The 21,710-nt window shown below is 40.6% G+C and overlaps 2 protein-coding genes across 3 annotated transcripts in view; one reads left to right on the plus strand and one right to left on the minus strand.

Annotated features, from left to right (window-relative positions):
* Positions 1-18,575, minus strand: part of run (segmentation protein runt) — a 34,767-nt gene extending 16,192 nt beyond the window's left edge. Inside the window, exons 1-2 of the mRNA XM_087358504.1 lie at positions 16,988-18,575; positions 8,324-8,437 (exon numbers count right to left, since the gene is read on the minus strand). Coding sequence (XP_087214630.1) covers positions 8,324-8,437; positions 16,988-17,459 — 586 coding nt within the window. The 5' untranslated portion in view covers positions 17,460-18,575. The remainder of the gene's footprint in view (positions 1-8,323; positions 8,438-16,987) is intronic.
* The window catches only part of LOC110841293 (uncharacterized), a 265,608-nt gene that overhangs the window by 121,863 nt on the left and 122,035 nt on the right, over positions 1-21,710 (plus strand). The gene's annotated exons all lie outside the window — the stretch shown is intronic.

The raw sequence follows: 21,710 nt of genomic DNA on the forward strand, positions 1-21,710 counted from the left end.
TAGATTGCAGGTGTTTGAGAACAGGGCGTTGAGGAGGATATTTGGGCCCAGGGGAGAAGACGATGGGGCATGGAGAAAACTGCATAATGATGAGCTTAAAAATCTGTACTCCTCCCCAAATATTGTCAGGGTGATTAAGTCGAGAAGAATGAGATGGGCTGGGCATGTAGCGCGCATGGATGGGACAAGAGGTGTGCCCCGGGTATTGGTCGGGAAGCCTGAGGGGAAGAAACCCCTGGGGAGACCTAGACGTAGATGGGAGGATAATATCAGGCGGGATCTATGGGAGATAGGAGTTGAAGGAGACCGGATTTTGTTGGCCCAGGACAGGGTCCGGTGGAGGGCTTTGGTTAATTCGGTGATGAACCTTCGGGTTCCCTAAGCCATCCAGTTAGTTAGATAGTTTATCCCGTCATATATTTATTCATTATCTCTTTCATCTTCCCGCCCGTACATCCATTCATAGCCACGGTTGTTTACTTATCCTTTCGAGCCTCATGCCACCCGGTAGTGGGATGACAGATGCAACTGACCTGGTTTTGTCAGATAACGTCCCGGTCGTTTCCAATATTCTTCTTACCTCTCGTTTTCGTAGGACTTCACTTTGTGTTCCGTTCCTTGGTTTTCTTTCTGTTCCTTCTTCCTTAATTTTTCATTCTCCTTTTTCCTTTTTCGATTTTGTCTTCCATTTTTGTCTCGTTCTCTCTCTTTCTCCCTCAGTTTTATCCTTTTTCTTTTGCATTCGCCCTTGCTTTCCTCAAATTCTCTTCGCATTATGTGCGATGGGCTTACTACGATTGTATGACCGCAGAACGAGTCGATCTGCGGAATTGAATCAATCGGAGAACGTTCTGCGCCGACGACAGCTGGTCGGCTGGCAAAGCTGCTGACACCCGCGGCGGTTGCCTCCTGAAGACACAGGAAGCCTGTCTGAGGCCGGCGTCGTTCGGAGGTTAAGTATCGTATGGCGTTTATAAATAATGAATACGAGGAGATTAAAGAACGTCTCGTGACGTGTTTAAGAACTGTCCGTCATTTGCCTCGAAATACTGAGGTGTATGCACGTAAGAACTACTTCTGTCACGCAGTTAAGAATCTTTTATCTTCCGGCCTGCCTTCTAAAAACGCAAAGACCGAAATATGTAAAACTGCAGCTTTATTTATTGCTAATTTTTGGCGTGAAATGTAGTCTCTTATATTGAGGGAGAAACACAATTTGAGGGTGTTTGGGAAAATTGTTCTGAGTATAATATCTGGACCTAACAGGGATTAATTTGAATGGTAATAGATGTTATTATGCCTATCAGAATTTAATGAAGTCTAAAATACTGGGGAGGGAACTTAAACTGAGAATCTATAAAGTTCTGATAAGACCAGTAGTCACATATGGATGTGAAGCTTGGACATTAACTAGCTTTGATGAGCAACGACTTTGAATATTTGAACGCAAAATATTACGAAAAATCTATGGTCCGATACAGAATAGTGATGGCTCCTGGAGAATTAGGATGAATCATAAACTAGATTGTATCATACAGGGAGCAGATATCGTGAGGTTAATCAAAAGCAAAAGGTTAGCCTGGCTTGGCCATGTTGCAAGAATGGAAGGAAACAGGGTAACTAGAAGAGTGATGGAGTGGAGACCGATGGGAAGAAGGATGAGAGGGAGACCACGGAAACGATGGATAGACGACGTGGAGGAGGATGTGAGGACGATGGGAGTAAGGGGATGGAGAAGAATTGTGGATGATAGGACAGAATGGAAAAAATTAATCGAACAAGCTAAGACCCACACAGGGTTATAACGCTGTAAGAAGAAGAAGAAGAACAGGGATTAATTGACAGGAGATTGGAAAACATTACATAGCGAGCAGCTTCATAATTTGTATGTTATTCTTGTCAGTTGCTTATAATCAGAATGGTCAGGAAGTTGAAATGGGTGAGGCTTGTAGTACGTATGGGGAGATGAAAAATTGGTTTGAACGGTTGGTAAGCCTAACGGGAAGAAACCGCTCTTAAGACAAAGGCGTAACGAAAGAGAACAATGTTAAAACGGATCTTAAGCAGGAATACACATAATGAAAGCGTCGTTAAATAAATTATAAATTAATGGAAGATGGCTCTCTTCTGGGTTGTAGAGCCGTGTAGTCTGGTAAAACTTTACCGGCGTGTCAAAGGTCTTTCCTGCCTCTATCTGAAACGTTTGTAAACTTCTACCAGACTACACGCCGTTACATGTCAGAAGACATCCATCTTTGGAGTCCGGCCGTGAAAACATCAAATAATTATATTATTAAGTGTTCTGTCTTACGACAGGTCCATTGCTCTGCCCAAACAGAGCTCTCCAGTTGTCCCTATTCTCGGCTTCTCGCTTTAATTCCTGGAACGTCATCTTCTTTCCTTGTTTAAGGTCGTCGGTTAGCTGTATCAGTCTTCTTCCCAGTCGTCGCTTTCCTTCAACCTGGCCTTCGGTGATATCACTCATTAATCCATTCCTTCTCATAATATGTCCCAGCCAGTTAGCTTTCCTTCGTGTAATCGCCTGCAGAATGCTTCTTTGCTCGTTACATCAAATAAAAGAAATAAAAATTCCTTTTAGGCATTCTATCTTCTCGCTTTCTGCCTACATGTCTGTCATCCCCGTGCGTGATTAACTACTAGCAGCTTGGATTTTGTTTTTACTATTTCTGTATATTGTATTATGTCTTAAAGCTCCTCCCATTTTTGATGTAAGAAATCCCACTTGCCTTGTTTACTCTCTACCATGCCAAATTGGGAACCCATGTTTCAGAATGTAAACTAGGCTGGTTACAACATTGTGCAGGCTGATTTTAAAATGTAAGTCGGTTTATTAATGGAAACGATCCGAAGGAAATTTGTGTAAACTGGTCCTTTAGTATACCGAATTGTTTAATCCATTTTCTGTTGAGACCTGCCCTGCAGTGTCGGGGAACCAATTGAATGAAAGCTCTTGGCACTGAACTTTATGATCAAATAATACGAGTTTGCTATTTTAGAACAACAGAATCGATAAGTAATATAGGAGCTGTAAAGTTTTTAATTAACTGTAAATAAATCATGTGTCCAGGTTTTTTCCTATTTATTTATCAGCCATAGGAATTTTATAGGCTCTATAACAATATATGATCGTCATCATCAATCTCAAGTCTAGCTCCAACATTCGACGCAGAATCGGTCTTCTCCTGCCTTTTAGTGTACACTGGTACAATTTGTTACAAAATTTCCTGTGTCTATTTTCTCCGTGTCGTACCACCAATTTGTTCCATTGTCTTATAACCCACAAAAGCTCTTAGGATCCTCATTTCACGACTTGCTATCGAAAATATTTTAATTTTTCCCTAATTTCTTAATCTCCTTTGTAATTACGTGAGGTACAAGGTATCATGTTTAAGGAAATGGATATGGAGAGCAAATGAATAAGATTCCGAAAGTCAGTGGCACAATCAAACTTACGTTATATAAGATGGTAAAGTTGCGTCATATTGTGATATAATAAGTATATATCAAATCTTGTCCGTCTAATCACAATAATTCTTATTAAATATTAAAATATTACAATAATTAACATTTAAAATATTTAAAATATTAAATGATGTTCTTTATCGAAATATTCGATTTACATTAGACCATCATTTTTCATGTTTCACGACATGTTTCACTTCCTAAAAGAACCATCCTCAGGTGTATATAATTATATATACAGAACAACATCGAGTGTGTTATTAAAAATGGAAAAAATCTGAAAAAGAACATCATTTAATATCTGGTAAAAATCTGATAAAAATGTACGCTAGCATAATGTATGAAAATTGTATTTGAATTATTTATCGTTTTGAAGCTTTATATAATTATATACACCTGAGGATGGTTCTTTTAGGAACTGAAACATGTCGTGAAACATGAAAAATGATGGTCTAATGTAAATCGAATATTTCGATAAAGAACACCATTTAATATTTTAAATCTTTTAAATGTTAATTATTGTAATATTTTAATATTAAATAAGAATTATTGGGATTAGATGGACAAGATTTAATATATACAAACTTACGTTAAAAAATAAACTTTTAAAGACTCTGAGACTCTGCGGAAATAATACGTGTAGCAGCACACCAAGGCATTTATGGGAAATTATACAAATAGCCTAACTGGTGAGTACACGTGTCGTGAAGAAATTGTGACGTTCGCGAGGAAAGAGGAACGTGGGAAAAATCTGTAAAAAGACTGGTTTTGGGAGCGGCTTTAGCGTTGACTGAACAATAAATCGTACAGAATCTTTTGACATTAAAAAATAAGGCCCGAGAATGTGAATCAAGGAAGATTAAAATTCAGATTTTGTTTGCACGTTAACGAAGCTGTGGGTTCGTAGAGCCTTGAATGTACTGTCGGTGGTTTATCTGTCAGCTGTTCAAGAAGCACCCCTGGACAATGCGGGCTGAGTAGTCAGTCGGTCGCTTGGTTGGTTGATCGGACAGTCAGTAATTGGCTCGGTCTATTAAACAAACAGTCAGTCAGTCAGCCAGCCCGGAAAATCTGTGAGGCGGTCCATCAACCAGTGGTATTATGACGCGGACTGCATATTTGTGTTTGTTTGTTGATGACTTAACAGCTGTTCATTCTTATCTCTTTGATTCAAGTAACTGATGAATTCATGGGTGTACGGGTCACCACGTCTGGCACGTCACACGAATTGAGTACCTGCGTACTTCATAAGGTTGACTGTCATGTCTGTAAAAATGAAAAGCTTCCTCCTGTTCGGGCGGAGATCAGCCTCTCTCTCTCTCTCTTTCTCTCTGAGTAACTAAACCTTTCTCATGTCAGTTCAGTCTCTCCCGACACCATGCAATTTGCTATGATTTCTCTTTTGAACAACCACGAGGGAGAGAGAGAGAGAAAATGCTGCCCTTACAAACGCTTTCCAACCCCCTGGTACACCCACTACGTTATAGAAAGGGTGGAAAAGAGAAAAAGAGAATCTGTGACGATGGAGCTGAAGCAAGATGGTGTGAGAGAGGCGACGTCCATCTCAGTGCGACACGGAAGTCGGTGCTTCGGCACCTGCGAATGAGTGCGAGAGAGAAGGGGAGACACTCAGCCACCTCATGTGCTACTAATTACTCCCACTCCATGTGTGTTTCAGCTATCACCATGGAAACCTACAAGGCAATTAGACAAGCAAGGGTCAGGGGGGTGGAGGTGGGATTTGTTGGAACGAGGGAGGGTGGTTGGTGGATAAAATTGCCTGTCCTCTCTCTCTCTCTCTCTTGCTATCAGAGTGACCAGTAGGAGCCACCTACTGGAAATACCAGACACTAGTGAAGGGCACTTCGCTTGTGCCTTCAAAGCCAACACCCCTCCCCCCCCCCAGGTCATCCCGTCCCCCTGTCTTGGGTGATGATACTGTTGAAAGGTTTCAAATACTTCAACTCTGGAAATACAAGACAAGGCATAAAGCTTCCCTTGAAGTGAGGACGAAATTCCAAGAGAGATTATGGAGGTGTATATGAAAAGAATAGATTTTCATAGCGTTTTAATTCTCCTACCCTCACCCCCTTACCAACCGACCTTCCATTCTCGTTTTATTCTCTGTCCACTCTTCACTACAAGGGTGAAATTATTGGCCTTTTGACCTTTTGTACTCTTGTGACTGCAAAATTACCCCTTGCGTTCGAATAATGAAGTTCTAGCACTTTATGCTACCATGAGCAGCTCATTTTGAGAAATTCTTGTTACAGAGAGAGAGAGAGAGAGAGAGAGATTTTCAGACCGCAAATAAGACGTCTCCTTCATTATTTTTCTGTTCGATTGGTTTCAGACAGATGATTTGTCTGATGGCCGATCCCCAGAATTCCATATGTGACCATTCCGGTTATCAGCTTGTGTTCCGTTACGGATTTAGTGTGATCTCCTGACAGGGCCGACCTGTTCGTATTACAGTCTGCTGCCACACGCAACAAACACGTCGTTAAAGTGGTATCGCTGACGTAACTTTATGAGTAGAGGTAGTTGTGCCTACTATTGGCACGCGAGTAGAGAACGGACGATAATAATTCATATCCCGGCGGTGCCCGAATTTATAACTTGTGTTGGGCAAGGCTGTGGTCTAGGCAACACGGGGGCTTCCCCGGTTTCTCCATTCACACACAGAAGAAGGCAATGGCAAACCACTTCTGGATCATCTGCCAAGAACGTAAATGAACAGGTCCCAGTCCGAGAAAAGGATGCAAGGATCCTGTTCATATGGACCTGTCGTCAGACAGAACACTAAATAATAATAAGATGAGGTGGTCTAGCGGTTAGAACGCTGGCCTTGTAATCCTGGGGTCTCGGGTTCGATTCCCGGCGATGCCCGAATTTATAACTTGTGTTTGGCAAGGCCGTGGTCTAGGCAACACGGAGTTTTCCTCCTTGGCATCCCAACAATTACTCCATTCACACACAGAAGAAGGCAATGGCAAACCACTTCTGGATCATCTGCCAAGAACGTATATGAACAGGTCCCAGTCCGAGAAAAGGATGGAAGGATCCTGTTCATATGGACCTGTCGTCAGACAGAACACTAAATAAATAAATAAATCCCGAACTGGATCCGAACCAGCGATCCACGAGCGGTTGTAGACCCTACTTTCCTTAAACAGTGACGCCACCTGAATCAGTAATAATACACACATCCCATGGAAAATGAGGACGCTAGTATCAGCGTGTTCCCTTCTAGGGAATAAAAATTTAAAACAGAAAATGTACACGTGGTCAGAGCTCGAAACACTGCCCTGTTAACGTCCCCCTAGCAAACAGAAAGTGCGCCTGTTCATATCTGAAGCCCCTGCTTTCTCGTTTTATGTCGTGACCGTGGTTATTACTGGTCATTCGCCAACCGAAAGAAGGGTTGAGTATTTGGTCAATATTGGAAACCATAGTGGGAGACAAAGGTACAATGCAAACGATATTCAAACAATCCGTAAAATTGGATGTAAATAATTTCTATTTTCATACGTAACTAAATACACACAACCCGGGCGTGTACTTACCTTCTGTTGTTTTCCCTACTCAATATTCACGACGCAGACAACGGGAAGACGCCGAAATTAAATTACGAAACGTCGCTTGTAGGCCTAATTTTGATACGCGTGTTACGAAAGATTCTCACTCTGACGTCACAGCTAGCTAATGCACTATTAAATTGCTGTATTACGCTTGTTTAGGCACATATTTTCTTTAAAGAAACTCATTCGTTAAGTTACCACAGGATGAACAATTAGCCTATTCGCGCGCTTAATGATATACGTAAGTGACCTCGGGCAGGAAAGCCTGCTGAGAAAAATTCTGTTCTTAGGCAGGATGCAGAAATAACTTATGAACACGCTGTTTCTTTAGATGCGTCACTCTTTATGGTGATGCTAACAGAAACTACGACGTAATAATTATACGGCTCAGTGATGTGTTTGTATGGTAGTTTAATTAATTTAAACTTAATCTACGTTAACTCTGACCACAAAGATTTACACCGCCGTCCACGTGTTTGTAATCATTAACAAATAACAACAATATCACACATTTATGTGATACCGGTTTATCCTATCTTCGTAACCAACTTTCAATGATTTATTAATCAGAGATCACCACGAAACTGAACTGGTCGTCATGTTCATTTACACTCTACAAGAAAAGTTTGTACAAGAAGTTGCATATTTCTTTAATAACTAATACCACATAATATTTTATAATATGCCATCAAAGGACAGTAAAGTCGCTGCCACCTTTTAAATCTGAAAGTCCCACATTTCGGTATATTATCGGCCTGTGAATATGTTACCTTGTATTAGCTTTATGTTCAACGAGTTTCATGAAAATCCGCCAACAGTTCAAAACTAAAATAATTTGCGAGGGAGGGGAAGGTATACGTACATAATAATACCATGAGACTACATTGCATGGTGAGGGTTTAGGTTCTCACGGTGACGAGTGTGAAGGAGATGACTTTGATGTCTTCTGGTAGATGCGCTATATACTCTGGCTGAATCTGAAGACGTTTCCGAGGTGCTTGTTGCTTCCATTATTAGGGAAATTGAGGTATAATTTGGTTGAAAGTAACCGACATTTCAGAGGTGCTTACTGCCTCTATCATCAGGACAATTGCCTAATGATGAAGGCAGTAAGCACCTCTGAAACGTCCGCCAGTTTCTTCCAGGCTACACGGGACACAGCAGAAGACAGTCATCTTCCCAGCTTACCAGGTTAAAGAAGGTCACATGCAGGCTCTTAAATAGTTGCCCATATCTTTTAATGTCGGTAGGTTACTTACTGGACTTTGTGCGTGGTTCCCTTGGTCCGTCCACGGTCACCTTGATGGCTTTGTTGTACGTAGCGACCTGGAAGGGCGTCGAACTGATGACTATAGTCAGCGAGAAGCTCTTCCCTGCAACAAGGACATGGCTCTCAGGCATACGGCCAAGTTTGTTCGTGTGGTCTGTGGGCTATTAACGATTCATTGCGAGTCGGAAGGCTGGCGCTGACATAGGCCTATCGATGGATGGACGAGCGGGTCGCTAAATTGATCTGCATTAAGGTTCACGGTTCTCACTTTTTGTGTCCTTTGCGATTAGCACCGAGAATCCTCCAACCCTTCGGAGTCGAAGTTAGTCTAAGTAATATTTAAGAGTTCAGTCCGTACCGCAAAGAAAATACAACGCTTCACCGTTACGAAGATCAGCTGGTTAACGCTGTTTAAGGAAATATACTCGCTGTTTACACTGTTAAGTATGCAAGCCCGTACATAGAGAGCGCAAAGTCGCTGATTGTCAGACTAAGTGGTACATATAGTTACCACTTGGCTTTGAAAGGTTAATAGATATTTAGTAGGATTCTTTGGACGGAGGATTCGCCCACTTCGAGGTCTCTGTCTGCACAGAACAACACGACTCATGCATGCCTCAACAAAGTGAAGGAAGGTTTGTTGGCTATGCTGACGCGTTAGTGACGACAAGAATGGAAGTTATTCCTGTGAATTGGAGTTTATGAGGGAGTGGAGGCAAATCTCCATGTGTTTAAGCCCTGGCATTAGATTAGGTGTTACTGGTGAGCATGCAGTAATAATTATTACACTAACTGAACACTCTTAAAATTGCCTAACGACTTATCATCCTACTAGTCTCCATGTCACGACAAACTGCAAAGGTTTTATGGGCAGAGCATTGGAATTACTTATTTTAAATTACGTTAAAATCGTAACACGCATGATCACGAAATGGACGTATTTTTCCGTCAACTGTAAAACTCACATTTTTATAAAGTTTTGTTGAGTGATATTTCTCTGACCCCACTGCCTTCTCGATTTTGCACAGATTGGCCTGACTGCTTTTCAGCACACGAGAAAGGCAGGCAAAGCATTGTTGACACAAGCATGGTATCCAGGGAACAGAGAAGAGGGGATGAAAGAGGGGGGAGGGTTGTGTACACACAAGGGTGGGGGTTGTAGAGGGGGATAACTACTGTACCTCGACCCGCTGCTGAGTCATTTCGCAAGTTGAGTTCAGTTGATAAAAATCAATACGGATCAGCAGTGGACCGGCACTCCTCTGGATGCCTTGGGATGCTTTATTAACAGAAATTCGGCACGTTCAGCACCGGGCGATACCGCAGTTTTGTCACAAAACCTGTTGAACTCGGCCCAGATTTAACACCGACAAGAATTTTTACTCCAAATTAATTTTACTTCTAACAGCCAGCTCTGAGGAAGATCTACGGACCAGTGTAACTCTTTTCCCTCGAGCTAAGAATCGTTTTCCTTCTGGACTCAGGGCCAAGAAACTCCTCCTGGAGCAATTTCTTCAAAACTAACAGCCAGTTCTACCTATCTTTAAAAAAATATTTATTTAGAAACGACAAATTTTCATAGTATATGCTCAAATTCTACCCATTTACCAACCTAGCAGCCGACCTCCCTAAGATCCATCTTGACTTTATCTTCATGCATGTCCAGCCCATCGTAGCCTCCTAGATTTCACTTAACATCACGATGCCATGTGACCTGTACAATTCACGCAACTCCTCGTTATGTAATATTCTAAATTCCCCAATTATTTCATCCCTCCTATGTCCAAATATCTTACTGAGCGCGCTGTTTTCAAAAACTTCTCTTCAGGTTTTCTGAATAAAACTGTGTAAGCATTTCTTGCATTACTTTTGTAAGGGGAAAACAAAAATGGGGGGACGGATTTAATTCTTTTGGAGCCCAGTAGGATGATTTGAATGTCGTAGTGGAAAGGAGGCCTGACATTTAACGGCGGCACGAATCAGTCACGTGTGTGAAGTTTCCTGATTTAATTCGTTGTTTAATCTGTGCTGTAGTAATGCCACAATTGAAGACTCAATGCCAAGTGCTGGCCATAAATATTTATGTAAGTTTACGAAACTATTGAGAATATTTCGCATGCGGTTCAAATCGATGTCAAGGAAGACAATTTTGCACTTCTTGGGGATAGACGCAGTTAGGATTCTTCTATCGGGTATTTTCTTAAGGTTTTTTTATTTAAATGGATTTTACGAAACTAAACTCAATTAAAATAAATTAGAATAGCGAGAACAATCATTGGCGAAAGCAGAGGATACAGAGTTTAGAACACGTGTTTAACACAAAAATGATGGAACATATAACACAACGAAGAAAGGTAAAACGGAACGGAAGAACGGTATTTAGCTGTTGAACAAATTAATCATACGAACAGAAAAATAAATTTATATCTTAATTGCGTCATGTTTGTGTTTTATTGATACAATATTTTATTTTCCGTCTATACACAAACTTAAAATAATGTTGTTTAAAATTACTTAAAATTATAACATTCTCAGTAGATACTGCATCTTGTTACATTTTTTGACGACATGTTTCGATGTGTATTACATTACATTAAAATCAAACAAATCAATATACGCAACGCAAGATGTACAACAGTTTTTAAAATTGATAGACCTGATGATGATGTAATACACATCGAAACATGTCGTCAAAAAATGTAACAAGATGCAGTATCTACTGAGAATGTTATAATTTTAAGTAATTTTAAACAACATTATTTTAAGTTTGTGTATAGACGGAAAATAAAATATTGTATCAGAAAAATAAATGGCACACATAAGTCCCATGGAGTCTAACCAGATAGTTCGGAGAGCAGTTAGAAGCTGCAGTCTGAGATAGGAGTGTGGATAACATTCAACCAATAAACAAGCGAATAGCAAGAAATAGAATAACTGAGGAACAGATGGAAGGCGGAAGGCATTATACGGGATTGTCACTGCATATTGATGGAGATTTCTTAAGGAGAACTGAATGAAGGCATTTGTTCGTCTGACGGAGAAGATAAGACGAACAGATTAACAGTCTGCTTACGTAGGCAAAGATAACTGAGGAAAGAGTAGCGAGATGCGTCTCTCAATTTTCACACGGAGCTCAGATTTAAACACATCTCCGCTCGTCCATTAACTATTGGCTGCTTGGACACAGGGGTATCTTTATCGTGCTAAAATCCCTAGTTCCACTCTGCGTAACAGATGCTGGTAACATCAGAGGGCCATAACACTGACTTTAATTATCCGCAGGGTGGGATCATAATATCTCCCGTCTTTTTGTGGCCCTGACTTAGCGAATCTGCTCTGGGATAAATGTCAGAAGAGCAGTTACGTCATTAAAACTTTAAAAAAAAAAGGTCGACTACTCCTACCCTCGACCACTCGTTCACATTGGTTTGTGTTAAATTACTAAGTCTTTATTAGCGGAGCGTCTAATTGTCGTGCGAATGTCAAATTTGGGGAGGCTATTAACTGTTTTATTAACACCCTGAACCCACAAGAGGCATGAAACTGTGTTTCTCAACTAGTGATCCGTTGTCGTATCGATGTTTATTGACTTATTCAACAACGCTTTTTAACTGCGTGTGTTCTGCAGCGTTGAATTGGCTTTCAGTGGTGAAAGCTGAATTAACAAGGACGAGGAAAAAGTAACTTGTGGCGTATTCGAAGTTGCTATTGCAGTATTTTTACCTACGGAGAATGAGAAACAAACACGAAATTTTTAGTCAGAATATCTGATTTTGGATGCCCTGCATAACTGGAAGTTCTAACCACTGTACAACATCTTTTGATATAAACACATCTAAATGTAAGCGTCAGTAATTATTTTTACTGCAGGGCTTGATAAGGCTGGACTCTGCAGAAACATGATCTGTTTTGTAGTTAAATGTCACACCGGCTACTTTTAAGTTATTTATATTGAGAAAATAGGCCTGTAAGCCTTCTTAACAGATGTAGAAGCAGTCTGTGGGCCTAATATAATATTAGACAATTAATAATTGTCCTAGACTAAGCCGTTGCAAGTACAAATCGAGGACATGTGTGGATTACACAAGTCAAAAAGTGTTTTTAACCTGTGACAAATTCGGAGGCCACGACCGAATAAGAATGTCTTAGTTAGGATGGGGGAGACAAGGAATGTTTACAGAAATTGTGTTGGGAAACCCCCTAAAATAAGATCACTTGAAACATGGAGGAGATGGAAGGTGGATCTTGTCGGTGTGGTGTTTCTGAGCTGTCCCAAAATGTGACTGGTTTTCTTAAGGGTTAAAGACCCTACACTGGATCGACATTATCATAGCAAGTTGTAGGGTTTGTTAATGAAGACAATAAACAGGCCCATAACTTGGATTTCCTTCTTAAATAATTTTAACGACGCTGAAAATTATCTATTGTGTTGGCCACGTGTAGTCTTAGACATCATAGTTCCTGAATCGCAGTTCAATTTATGTATATTTACATTTTTCTGGTGTGGCTGCTATCATTTTATTTCATATTCGGCTTTAGTTTGTATTTCATAAATAAGAAATTACGACATATTGTCGAATATCCCATATGAAAATGGTTAACTATTAGCTAATTGATCATCCTAACATGTGTTTATACAAATTTCATTGAACAGATTTCTTCCCTGAGAATCTGTTACGAGTCACTGGCTAGTCGTCCTCCCATCCAATCCTATGTAGGCTTATTCCTTTCAGGATTTCTGACAAAAATGTTATGTTCATTTCTCATATATTATGCCTCCTTTGAGTTCTACCAATGCAATTTTCCTTGACTTGAATTATTATGGACTTTTAACGATGGTTTGCTGTGAACTGAAATTGGACAAAGATTTAAAAAAAAATACAGTATGAACCAAATGTTTTGGGTGACCAATAGTTTAGAGACTATGCATAAAAAATGGGAGGTCACCATTAAAATTGAAACTTAGAGAAATATAGTGGTTTAGTACGGGGTATAATGGAGAGTTATATATTTTCATTAATGAATATAGCAGGATTTTTTTTGTGATCAGCTGAATGTCAGCTGACCGTGAAGATAGTGTTGGTTAATACAAACGTTGCACTTTAGTTAATTATCAATTTGTCTGATCCACAATATCGACTGTAAGTTACTGGCATCTTTGAAGTCTGAAATTATTAACTTTTACATTATATAATAAATTCTTCTAGGGCTGTCAGTTGGTTTAATGGAGAAAATACCAACGTTTCGAGAACCTTCTTCGTCCTCATCTTCAGGGTTCTGAACTTCGTAAAAGCTGGTGTTTTCTCCATTAAACCATCTGACACGGCTGGCAGCCAGGAAACATTTATTATGCAGCCGTGCAAACGTGAGATTTTACATTATGGGTTAGTCATATTACATTGGTCCAGTAAAATATTCTCGGGCGACAGGCCGCATCAAAATGAAATCGTAGTCCAACGTTTTAGAGACACTCTCCGTCTCCATCATCAGCGAATGCGATGGGTGACTTCAGTTTGCTACCAAGAAATGGTGTCCTTTCATGTGCGGCATTTGACCAATGGGGAATGTGCCTTTCGTACGGACACGCAGCACTTGGAACTTGGTGTAAAAGCGATCCAAGTATTACATTGGTCTATTACCTCACTGATTGAAAATTTATTTATTTCATATTCTAAAACGTTCGAAAATTACACAAGGCAGCCGTTCTGGTAGGCAAGGCACGTGTTTAAGGAAAGAGAAAAAAGAATTTCGATATACCATTTATGATAATTATATTTCCGACCTTTAATTCTGTTATCTCTAAGTGTGCTGGTCTTTAAAATGTTTGCACAGACTGTAGGCTACCGTATTCTTGGACTGTAGGACAATTTTTTTAGATTTGATTAATCTAATTACGCAAGTTGAAATATTCTTCTTCTTCTTTAACGTCACATATTAGATCTCTTGCCCTGTTATTGCCCGAAAATGTAGGCGTTTGGGGGAGAGTTCTCATATAGCTTCAATAGGATCGGTTCCTTTATTCACGCAATAGGCGTTTCTTGAAATCCATGCGATTTGTGTTAATGTATACAGCCCCAAGTTCTTAGTGAGACACTGAAATTTTGGATTCAGAATAAATATTTTACATGTCGTGTAGGTCCTCATTAACTCCTGCATAGTTCGTGATGATAATGCTCATTACATAACCTATGATATGCGATATTTGCGAATCACCATATTTTTGTAGACCGATTGCATTTTTATCATGTTGAATTAAGATACAACATGATTTATAATCATTTTTTAAAAAGAATAACCAAGTATAGTTCAGTAGAATTTAACAAAACAAAAACATGTTCCTTATTTACAGGACCGGACGCAAATTTTTCGGACTTCCTCGGACATTAAGTTTTAAATCAGGGGTATAAAAAGTCGCGCTCTCGAATGCCAACATCAATTGATCGACGCCTGTCAGTTTCTTAGGTTACATAGCATCGAATATTTCGTTAGCTAATGCCAGTGCTGAAAATGAAGGGGATGGAAGTGGTTGTAGTGTATTTAAAGGTTCTGTCATAGTATCTGCCTGGAGGAACTGGGAAAATTCACAAAAAAAAATTTTGTGGTGAGAATTCGAATGGCATTACTGGCTTTTAGGTCGATTATTTGTTTAATTAAGCGATTAATCGGTTAATAAGAACATATTTAATTTTAGCATGTTTTGTCTTAACACGTATATACCCATTTAAGTGAATTATAAATGAGCCCCAAACCCTACATGGACCCTATGTAGACCTGAGAGGGAGAACTAGGTGTGGATAAGAGGATAATAGGACCTATTAAACTCAACTTAAAGAAACACGTACAGAGTATGGGTACAGACTTAGATCAGCTGACTCAGTGTCGGGCTTTTGTGAGCACGGTAATCATAACTTAATGAACATTTAGGTTGCATAAAATACTTGGAATTTTTTCAACAGCTTTTAGTTAGTAATTGTCTTTTCCTCTATCATCGTCGTTTCTCTTAGGTTCATTATTCTCACTTTTGTTGTCTGAACAAAGCTGTAATGAATGTTTCAACTTCATTTGACATGCTTCTTTGCTGCAAGCATTAGGCATCTTATCACTGTCGAGACAGAGCATAGCAATTTCTATTTCTTTTTAATTTGTTTAATTAGATTGTTCAGCACCAGCCCATCTACAAGCTCATAACCACACATTTAAAAAGATTACCGCAATATTAAAAAACTGTGGTCTGCTAAGTATGGGGAGTGAACCAATAACGGGTCGCGACGTAGCCCATAAGTAAACCGCATATAAACAACGAAAGAGGTTTAAATAGGGAAATTAAGTGGCTGTGTGAGACCTGGTAATGAATTTCGATTTGTGCTCATATTTAACCGAGTTACTTTTTAAAATTTAGGCCTATTAGATTGGAAATTTTGAACATTTTATACTTCACCTGTAGGCCTAACTTAAACCGTTTTATTTTGTATTTTATTATTTAGACCTACTTTTTAGAGGTCTGCTGGTGTCAATATGCGATATTCTCGTGCACCAACTTTCGTTAGGGCAGTAATCTGCTGTTACGAACGTAATTGGGCCGATAATAGCTTAATATCTGGGGCCCGTTAGCACCTTATGAATTTACAAGATTAAAACTTAATATTTTTTCCAGTACTCTGTTGACTTTTTAGAGACTGGTCTTCGAAACAGTCATCATCCTCTCTTCAATCCAATGGTACTTTGCTTACTGTGGGCGGTTTACGAATTAAATCAGTAAAAAGGTACAATGTGAAACTTTATGGATCGCCAGTTGTGAGAAATTTAAACTACTGGTCCATACCACAAAGTCAGGTTATTTTAACATTTCTTCAAAAGCAACTTTTCGACAACATATCGACTTTCGCTGATTCAAATTCCCTTGATAATCCTATATGAAATCGATTATTATTGTCTATACGCTTGCTGGTTAATTATATTCAGACTTTAATTCGTATGATAGTCAAGAAAATTAGGTGATATATTTAATTTAGTCATATTTGACGCATTTTAGGCCTTGACTGGGAAAAAGTATGTTATCCGCGGATGATCGCATTTATAAGAAATTTTATGGTATATTAGTGGTTGTTTCATCTGTTAAAACATACTTTATCAAATTAGCTAAATCCTAGGCTTAACTTTTGTGTTGTTAAATTAACATTGCTGTCCTAGTTATAATGTAGGACACTTTCTAATTAATATATAGGATATGCCTGTTTTTCACTAACATTCTAGAGGGATGGATACCTGAAAATCTGTACAAAACAGGTTTCCGGCTTAAGGGTTTTTAAGTTATTACTCTGGAAAGCATTTAAAGTGATAAACTAACTAGGTGGCTTAGTGAACCCGAAGGTTCATCACCGAATTAACCAAAGCCCTCCACCGTTCTCTATCCTGGACCAGAAAAATCCGATCGCCATTTAAACTGGTGTTATTTTAAAATTGCAAGGTCTGTCTGCAATAGAGAGCCTCTCCATAGCCTGTAACTCACTTGAGTTGATATTCCTAAACCGTTTCATCCTCTATGAATGTTATAACCACGTTGTTTGATATTGTCTTAATTAAATACGGGATTTTTAAACACAGACCCCGAGGCTAAAGATGACAAAAAAGTAAAGAAACAAAGAGGACTCACCTCTGCCACTCCTGCCGACGAACCTGAGGTCATTAAACTTGGCCACCTGGTTCTTCATGACCGCCGTGCAGTTTCTGAGTTCACCACAGAAATTTTCATCATTACCAGCTTTAACAGTCACTAATGTTCCGTCCATTATGTCGTCCAGCGCAACCACTTTGAAGGCGACTGGTAGGGACTTGTTGGACCGCCAGTGTGAAGGTAGGGCCGAACACAGAACGGCTGGACTGCCCGTCTGAACCAGCTCGCCGTGGTATTCTTGAAGGGCTTCGTGAAGCCATTCGGTACCAGGAACAGTTGTTGTTGCCGGAGAAGGCTCGCCCGAACTCGCGGGAACAGAGCCTGACATCGCCGGCGAAGATTTCTGTCCTTCCCCGGACTTGGCACAGACGACAATGTTCTTAATTTTATTGAATGTTGTTGAACTTGAGTGATGATGAACGTCCAAATCGTAAGGGGATGGTAGATGCATTGAGGAAAGGAGACTCCACTGTGGTTACAGAAAGAATTATATTCACAATAAGTAGATAGTTCGTATTTTCTAAGGGGTTCTGGCGAATTTAAACACTTTAATTATTAATCTCCTAGAAAGATTTTTAATGTCAAGTTATTTTCGAGTTTTAACACATCTTCTGGAACTTGTCGAAGTAAACATTTTTTTTTTCCACTCACAGAACATAATCACTTATGTATAGTCTTCTTGAACCGAACAGGTGGTAGGTTAATTGCCGGAATATTCTTTTGTTCCAAATCAGCGTGTCAAATTGTGACACGTTTGTAGGATGTTTCAGAGCGATCACTTGCATTAACCACCCCTGAACAAAAGTTTCACTGGCGTGTACGTGTGTTTGTGTGGGCGGCAGATTTTAGAAAAACTGCGATTCCATCGGAACACGACCTTACCATGCGCGCAGTCCATGTACTGAACTTCCAAGAGTTGTGGGGAAAAAAAATATATCTATATATTGTGAGACAGATTGACGAAGGGGTGGGGACGACGTCGAAGTGTGGAAACTGGGGTGGCGGCGGAGGGGAGGGGGGTGCGTTTGTGGCGCTCCGCCACGCTGAGAAGACCTCACCTCAACGTCACGCTGCTGCTACCACAGGGGCGAGGCGTCCGGGGTGCAACCGTCACGACGCTTGGCTCCGCCACACTCGCACATATAATTCTCCGTCTCTCTTCTTCACCCCTTCTTCTTCTTCTGCTTCCTTCACCCTTCCCTCACCGACTGTACCCGAACTTTGCCGAATATAACGTACCGTATAAACGCAGTGTTTGTAGTCGGAGCGGTAACCCCCTTTGATTCAACTTCTTCAGAGAAGTTTGATGTCGTTCTGGATCAGAATGGTCTACGAGACGCAAAGCTGCAACAATTCGTGTTGAAGAGCTGTCACAGGACGTAACTTTTCTTAACACTTTCGCTGTACGAAGTTGTGTGGAAACGTTTTATTTTTTTGTTTTCTCGTCGAGTAGACGCGAACACTCCCGCAGAGCTAAACGACTCGGCAAGGACTGCGCCCAGCCAGGCAGCCGTCACTCACAGGGTGGACCGAACGATGGAAGGTCGACTTTTTCCTTCGTCAGTATCCCACACACAGACGCCCCTTCTTTCACAGCCGGCCCCTGTGACTGAAAAACCCGTTTTATAATGCGGGCTGCAGAAAAGAGACGGCGGAGTGTCGCCTCCCTATTCTCCCCCCCCCACCCTGCGTCCCTCTCCTCCGCCCCTCCCCCCGCGTGCATCAGCTCCAATCCGTAGCGTCGTGGTTAGCGTCCTAGCCGCCGCCGGAGTTTTGCGGCCTACCCAGCAACTAAGCCTGGCCTACTGGTGGTGTTGGTATCCGGTTGGACGAAAGAAGACGACTTTTGGAGTGGGAGCAGCCAAGAACAGAAATGAGGACCTCCCTTCCATTTCCCCCCCCCCCCCCCCCCCGCTTGAACCCCTGACTTATATCAACAGGCTTTCTTTACGATCCCTTTAAATGAATGGCTTGGAACTTATTCGTCATCAACGCGAGAGTTTCTGCGTGGCAAAGATCCGCTCTTGGACCCCACGAAGGATGGAGCTCAGGAAATGCATTTCGGAATCCACCATCTTCATCCTTTTTTTTTTTTTTTTTCAACTTTCATCACTCTGTCCACTTTCACTTTCTTCTTTCTTAAGATGATAGATTTGCGTCATATTGTGAAAATATAATTAATTAATCTTGTCCGTCTAATCACAATTTAAAATTTAAAATTTAAAATTAAGATAATTTAAATACCATGTTATGCTCCTTATCGAAACATTCGATTTACATTTGGAACATCACTTTCTTCTTTTTATCTTTTAAACACACCCTTTCTCTTCCATCATCAACATCCATATTTGTTTCTCATCTTCTTCTCCAACCCTCCTCAATATTATTCTGTTGGTGCCTTCCAGTAGTAGATGTTAAAGTGCGCCTTTGGTTCTGCGCAACTCAGCTTCCTGCAGTCTAATACAAATTCAATGTAGGCCCAACGTGCATAGTAAAACAGCACATAAACAGATGGGATAAGAGGTTCTCCGCAAAATGATGAGATTTCCCATAATTCCCGTCTTAGGCTGGAGTAATTTCACGTGCTGTAATCTACCCTCAGTTAGAGGACCAATAAAAACATCTGATCTGACAAGACTACGCTGTCTGCTGTTTCCCTAACAGCCAAGTAAAAACGGTCATTCGATAAGGTAATAGCAATTATTATGCACCAGTCACAAGGCTCTGTCTTAATGTCGTTTAGTGACACAGGGGTTTAATAAGCATGGCTTATTCCCAGATTGCATTAGCCAGTTTATCTGTTCCGCGAGAAATTTAGAACAGAATCGGTTCAATTTGTTTCAGACGTGGCTTGATATCGCGAGTAGATTAAATACGAGAAATGTTTGCTACCACTAAGTTACATTTTTTTTTTAATTTCCCATGACAAAGACGTCTTAAAAATAGGGAGATTTGAGATGCATAAGCCCCAGGCAAGTTTGGTCGGAAAACTTAAAAAAAATAGATTGTCACCTTGACGTGGATTGTAGGATATTATTAAATGGATGGTTCAAAGCAGGTAACCAACCGATGAAATAATATTCTGTGCAGCGGTGTTCGCTCCGTTTTTACACCTGCGCAGTACCCACTCTGCGCACACAACGAAGCAGAGCATGCGCATTGGTAACCTTCCCTTAGACCTCCGTTGTTTAAGACAAGAAGAATGAGGCAGGCAAATACATTCACACTGCAGTAACATCGAGATATTTCAATATGTGGAAGACATCAGAATGAAGTCTGAAAAAAGTAATAAGTTAAAGCTATGGATATGTGTAATATTGATCACGTAATTCGTTTTTCGAAAACGACACGTAGTTGGCGCCACTTGCAGACGATGTCATGCTGTTGGTGACGTCATGATCCATCCCTTGAGGTTGATGTTTCCCCTTTCTTCTGTTACCATAAAAGCAGTCAGCATTAATATTCACCCCAAAACAAATAAATCCCACCCCTGTTATATTCTTTATACACCCCCCACAAAATTCAGTCCCTTCCTCGATTTCCAGCGGCGTTATTGTTCATACACTCGCCAACTATCATTCTGTGGGCGCTGTTGCTAGGCGCAGGAGATGATTGGCGTTGCTTAGCAGTTTGCGTCCAGAGTTACCTGTTCGTGACTTACCACATTTAACTCCTTCCAGAATATTCGCAACACTTTCTCAAGTTTTTACGGCTATTCTCGATAGGCTACATTTTAAATTTATCATTTTACTATCTTCTTAGTTGTAACAAAGGAAGTTTTAAAAAAAAAACTTCTGTGAAGTGTATTTTCGTCAAATGACTAATGAGTGTCAAGGTTAATTTTTTTATACAAATATTAAAGCTGCATTTGAAAGATAAGTGTACTACAACAGAATAACTTTTGCCTTTGGTTACATAAGAAACCAGCATTGTATTATATTCCAAAGGTTTTCCGAGTTGTAATGTCTGTTCCAGAGACGTTTTGTCCTTAGTATTAAAAGGGCTAGCCCTGTGTTGGTGCTTCTTAGGACCAATGAACAGTGATCATGATTTGGGACTTGACTGCAGTTAGGTCATCGGACGCTGGCTTAGGTTTCGGAACTGACTGTACAGGACTCACATTAATTTGAATGACGAAACACGTTCGCAAATCTGGCATCGAGACGGCCAGCTAATCGGTTGCTTCGTGTCTGGTGAAACATTGAACAAGCCATCAGCTGTGACGCCAACTGATTTAAACTACACAGATACATCTTACTTAACCATAATGGCAATGAACCCGTTTGCTGCTCACTGCCTTACAAGCGTTTGAGGTACGAATCGCGTGAACGAGTCCAGACTGGGTCACATCGCTTGGTGCCACTCTAAAATTCGGATATTCAGTGGAGCACAGCCGTTTTGAAGACGCTGCTAGTCGCTTAGCTAGTTCACATCAGCCCGACTCTCGTACCGGTCCTGAGCCAGATGAATCCAACCTATTTCCTTATACGTTCTCAGTAAGATTTAGTACAATAAGTTATTTGGCCTACTATTCTGTCTGCGCCTAGATGTTCCAAGTGGTACATTCGGCCGGAGCGTGACTCTGAGTACAGGCCCGTAGCTTTATTGCCAGTCTCCTACGTGCTTCTATACATCGCTAGCCAGCTGGATCTTTTAGGTTTGTGACGCTCGAGTCGAGCGTAAGCCTCAACTTCGTGACTCC

This window comes from Zootermopsis nevadensis, unplaced genomic scaffold, assembly GCF_977971745.1.
Source record: "Zootermopsis nevadensis isolate Lab colony 2312 unplaced genomic scaffold, Znev_1.0 Znev_ptg000030l, whole genome shotgun sequence".
In the NCBI taxonomy this organism is placed as follows: domain Eukaryota; kingdom Metazoa; phylum Arthropoda; class Insecta; order Blattodea; family Termopsidae; genus Zootermopsis; species Zootermopsis nevadensis.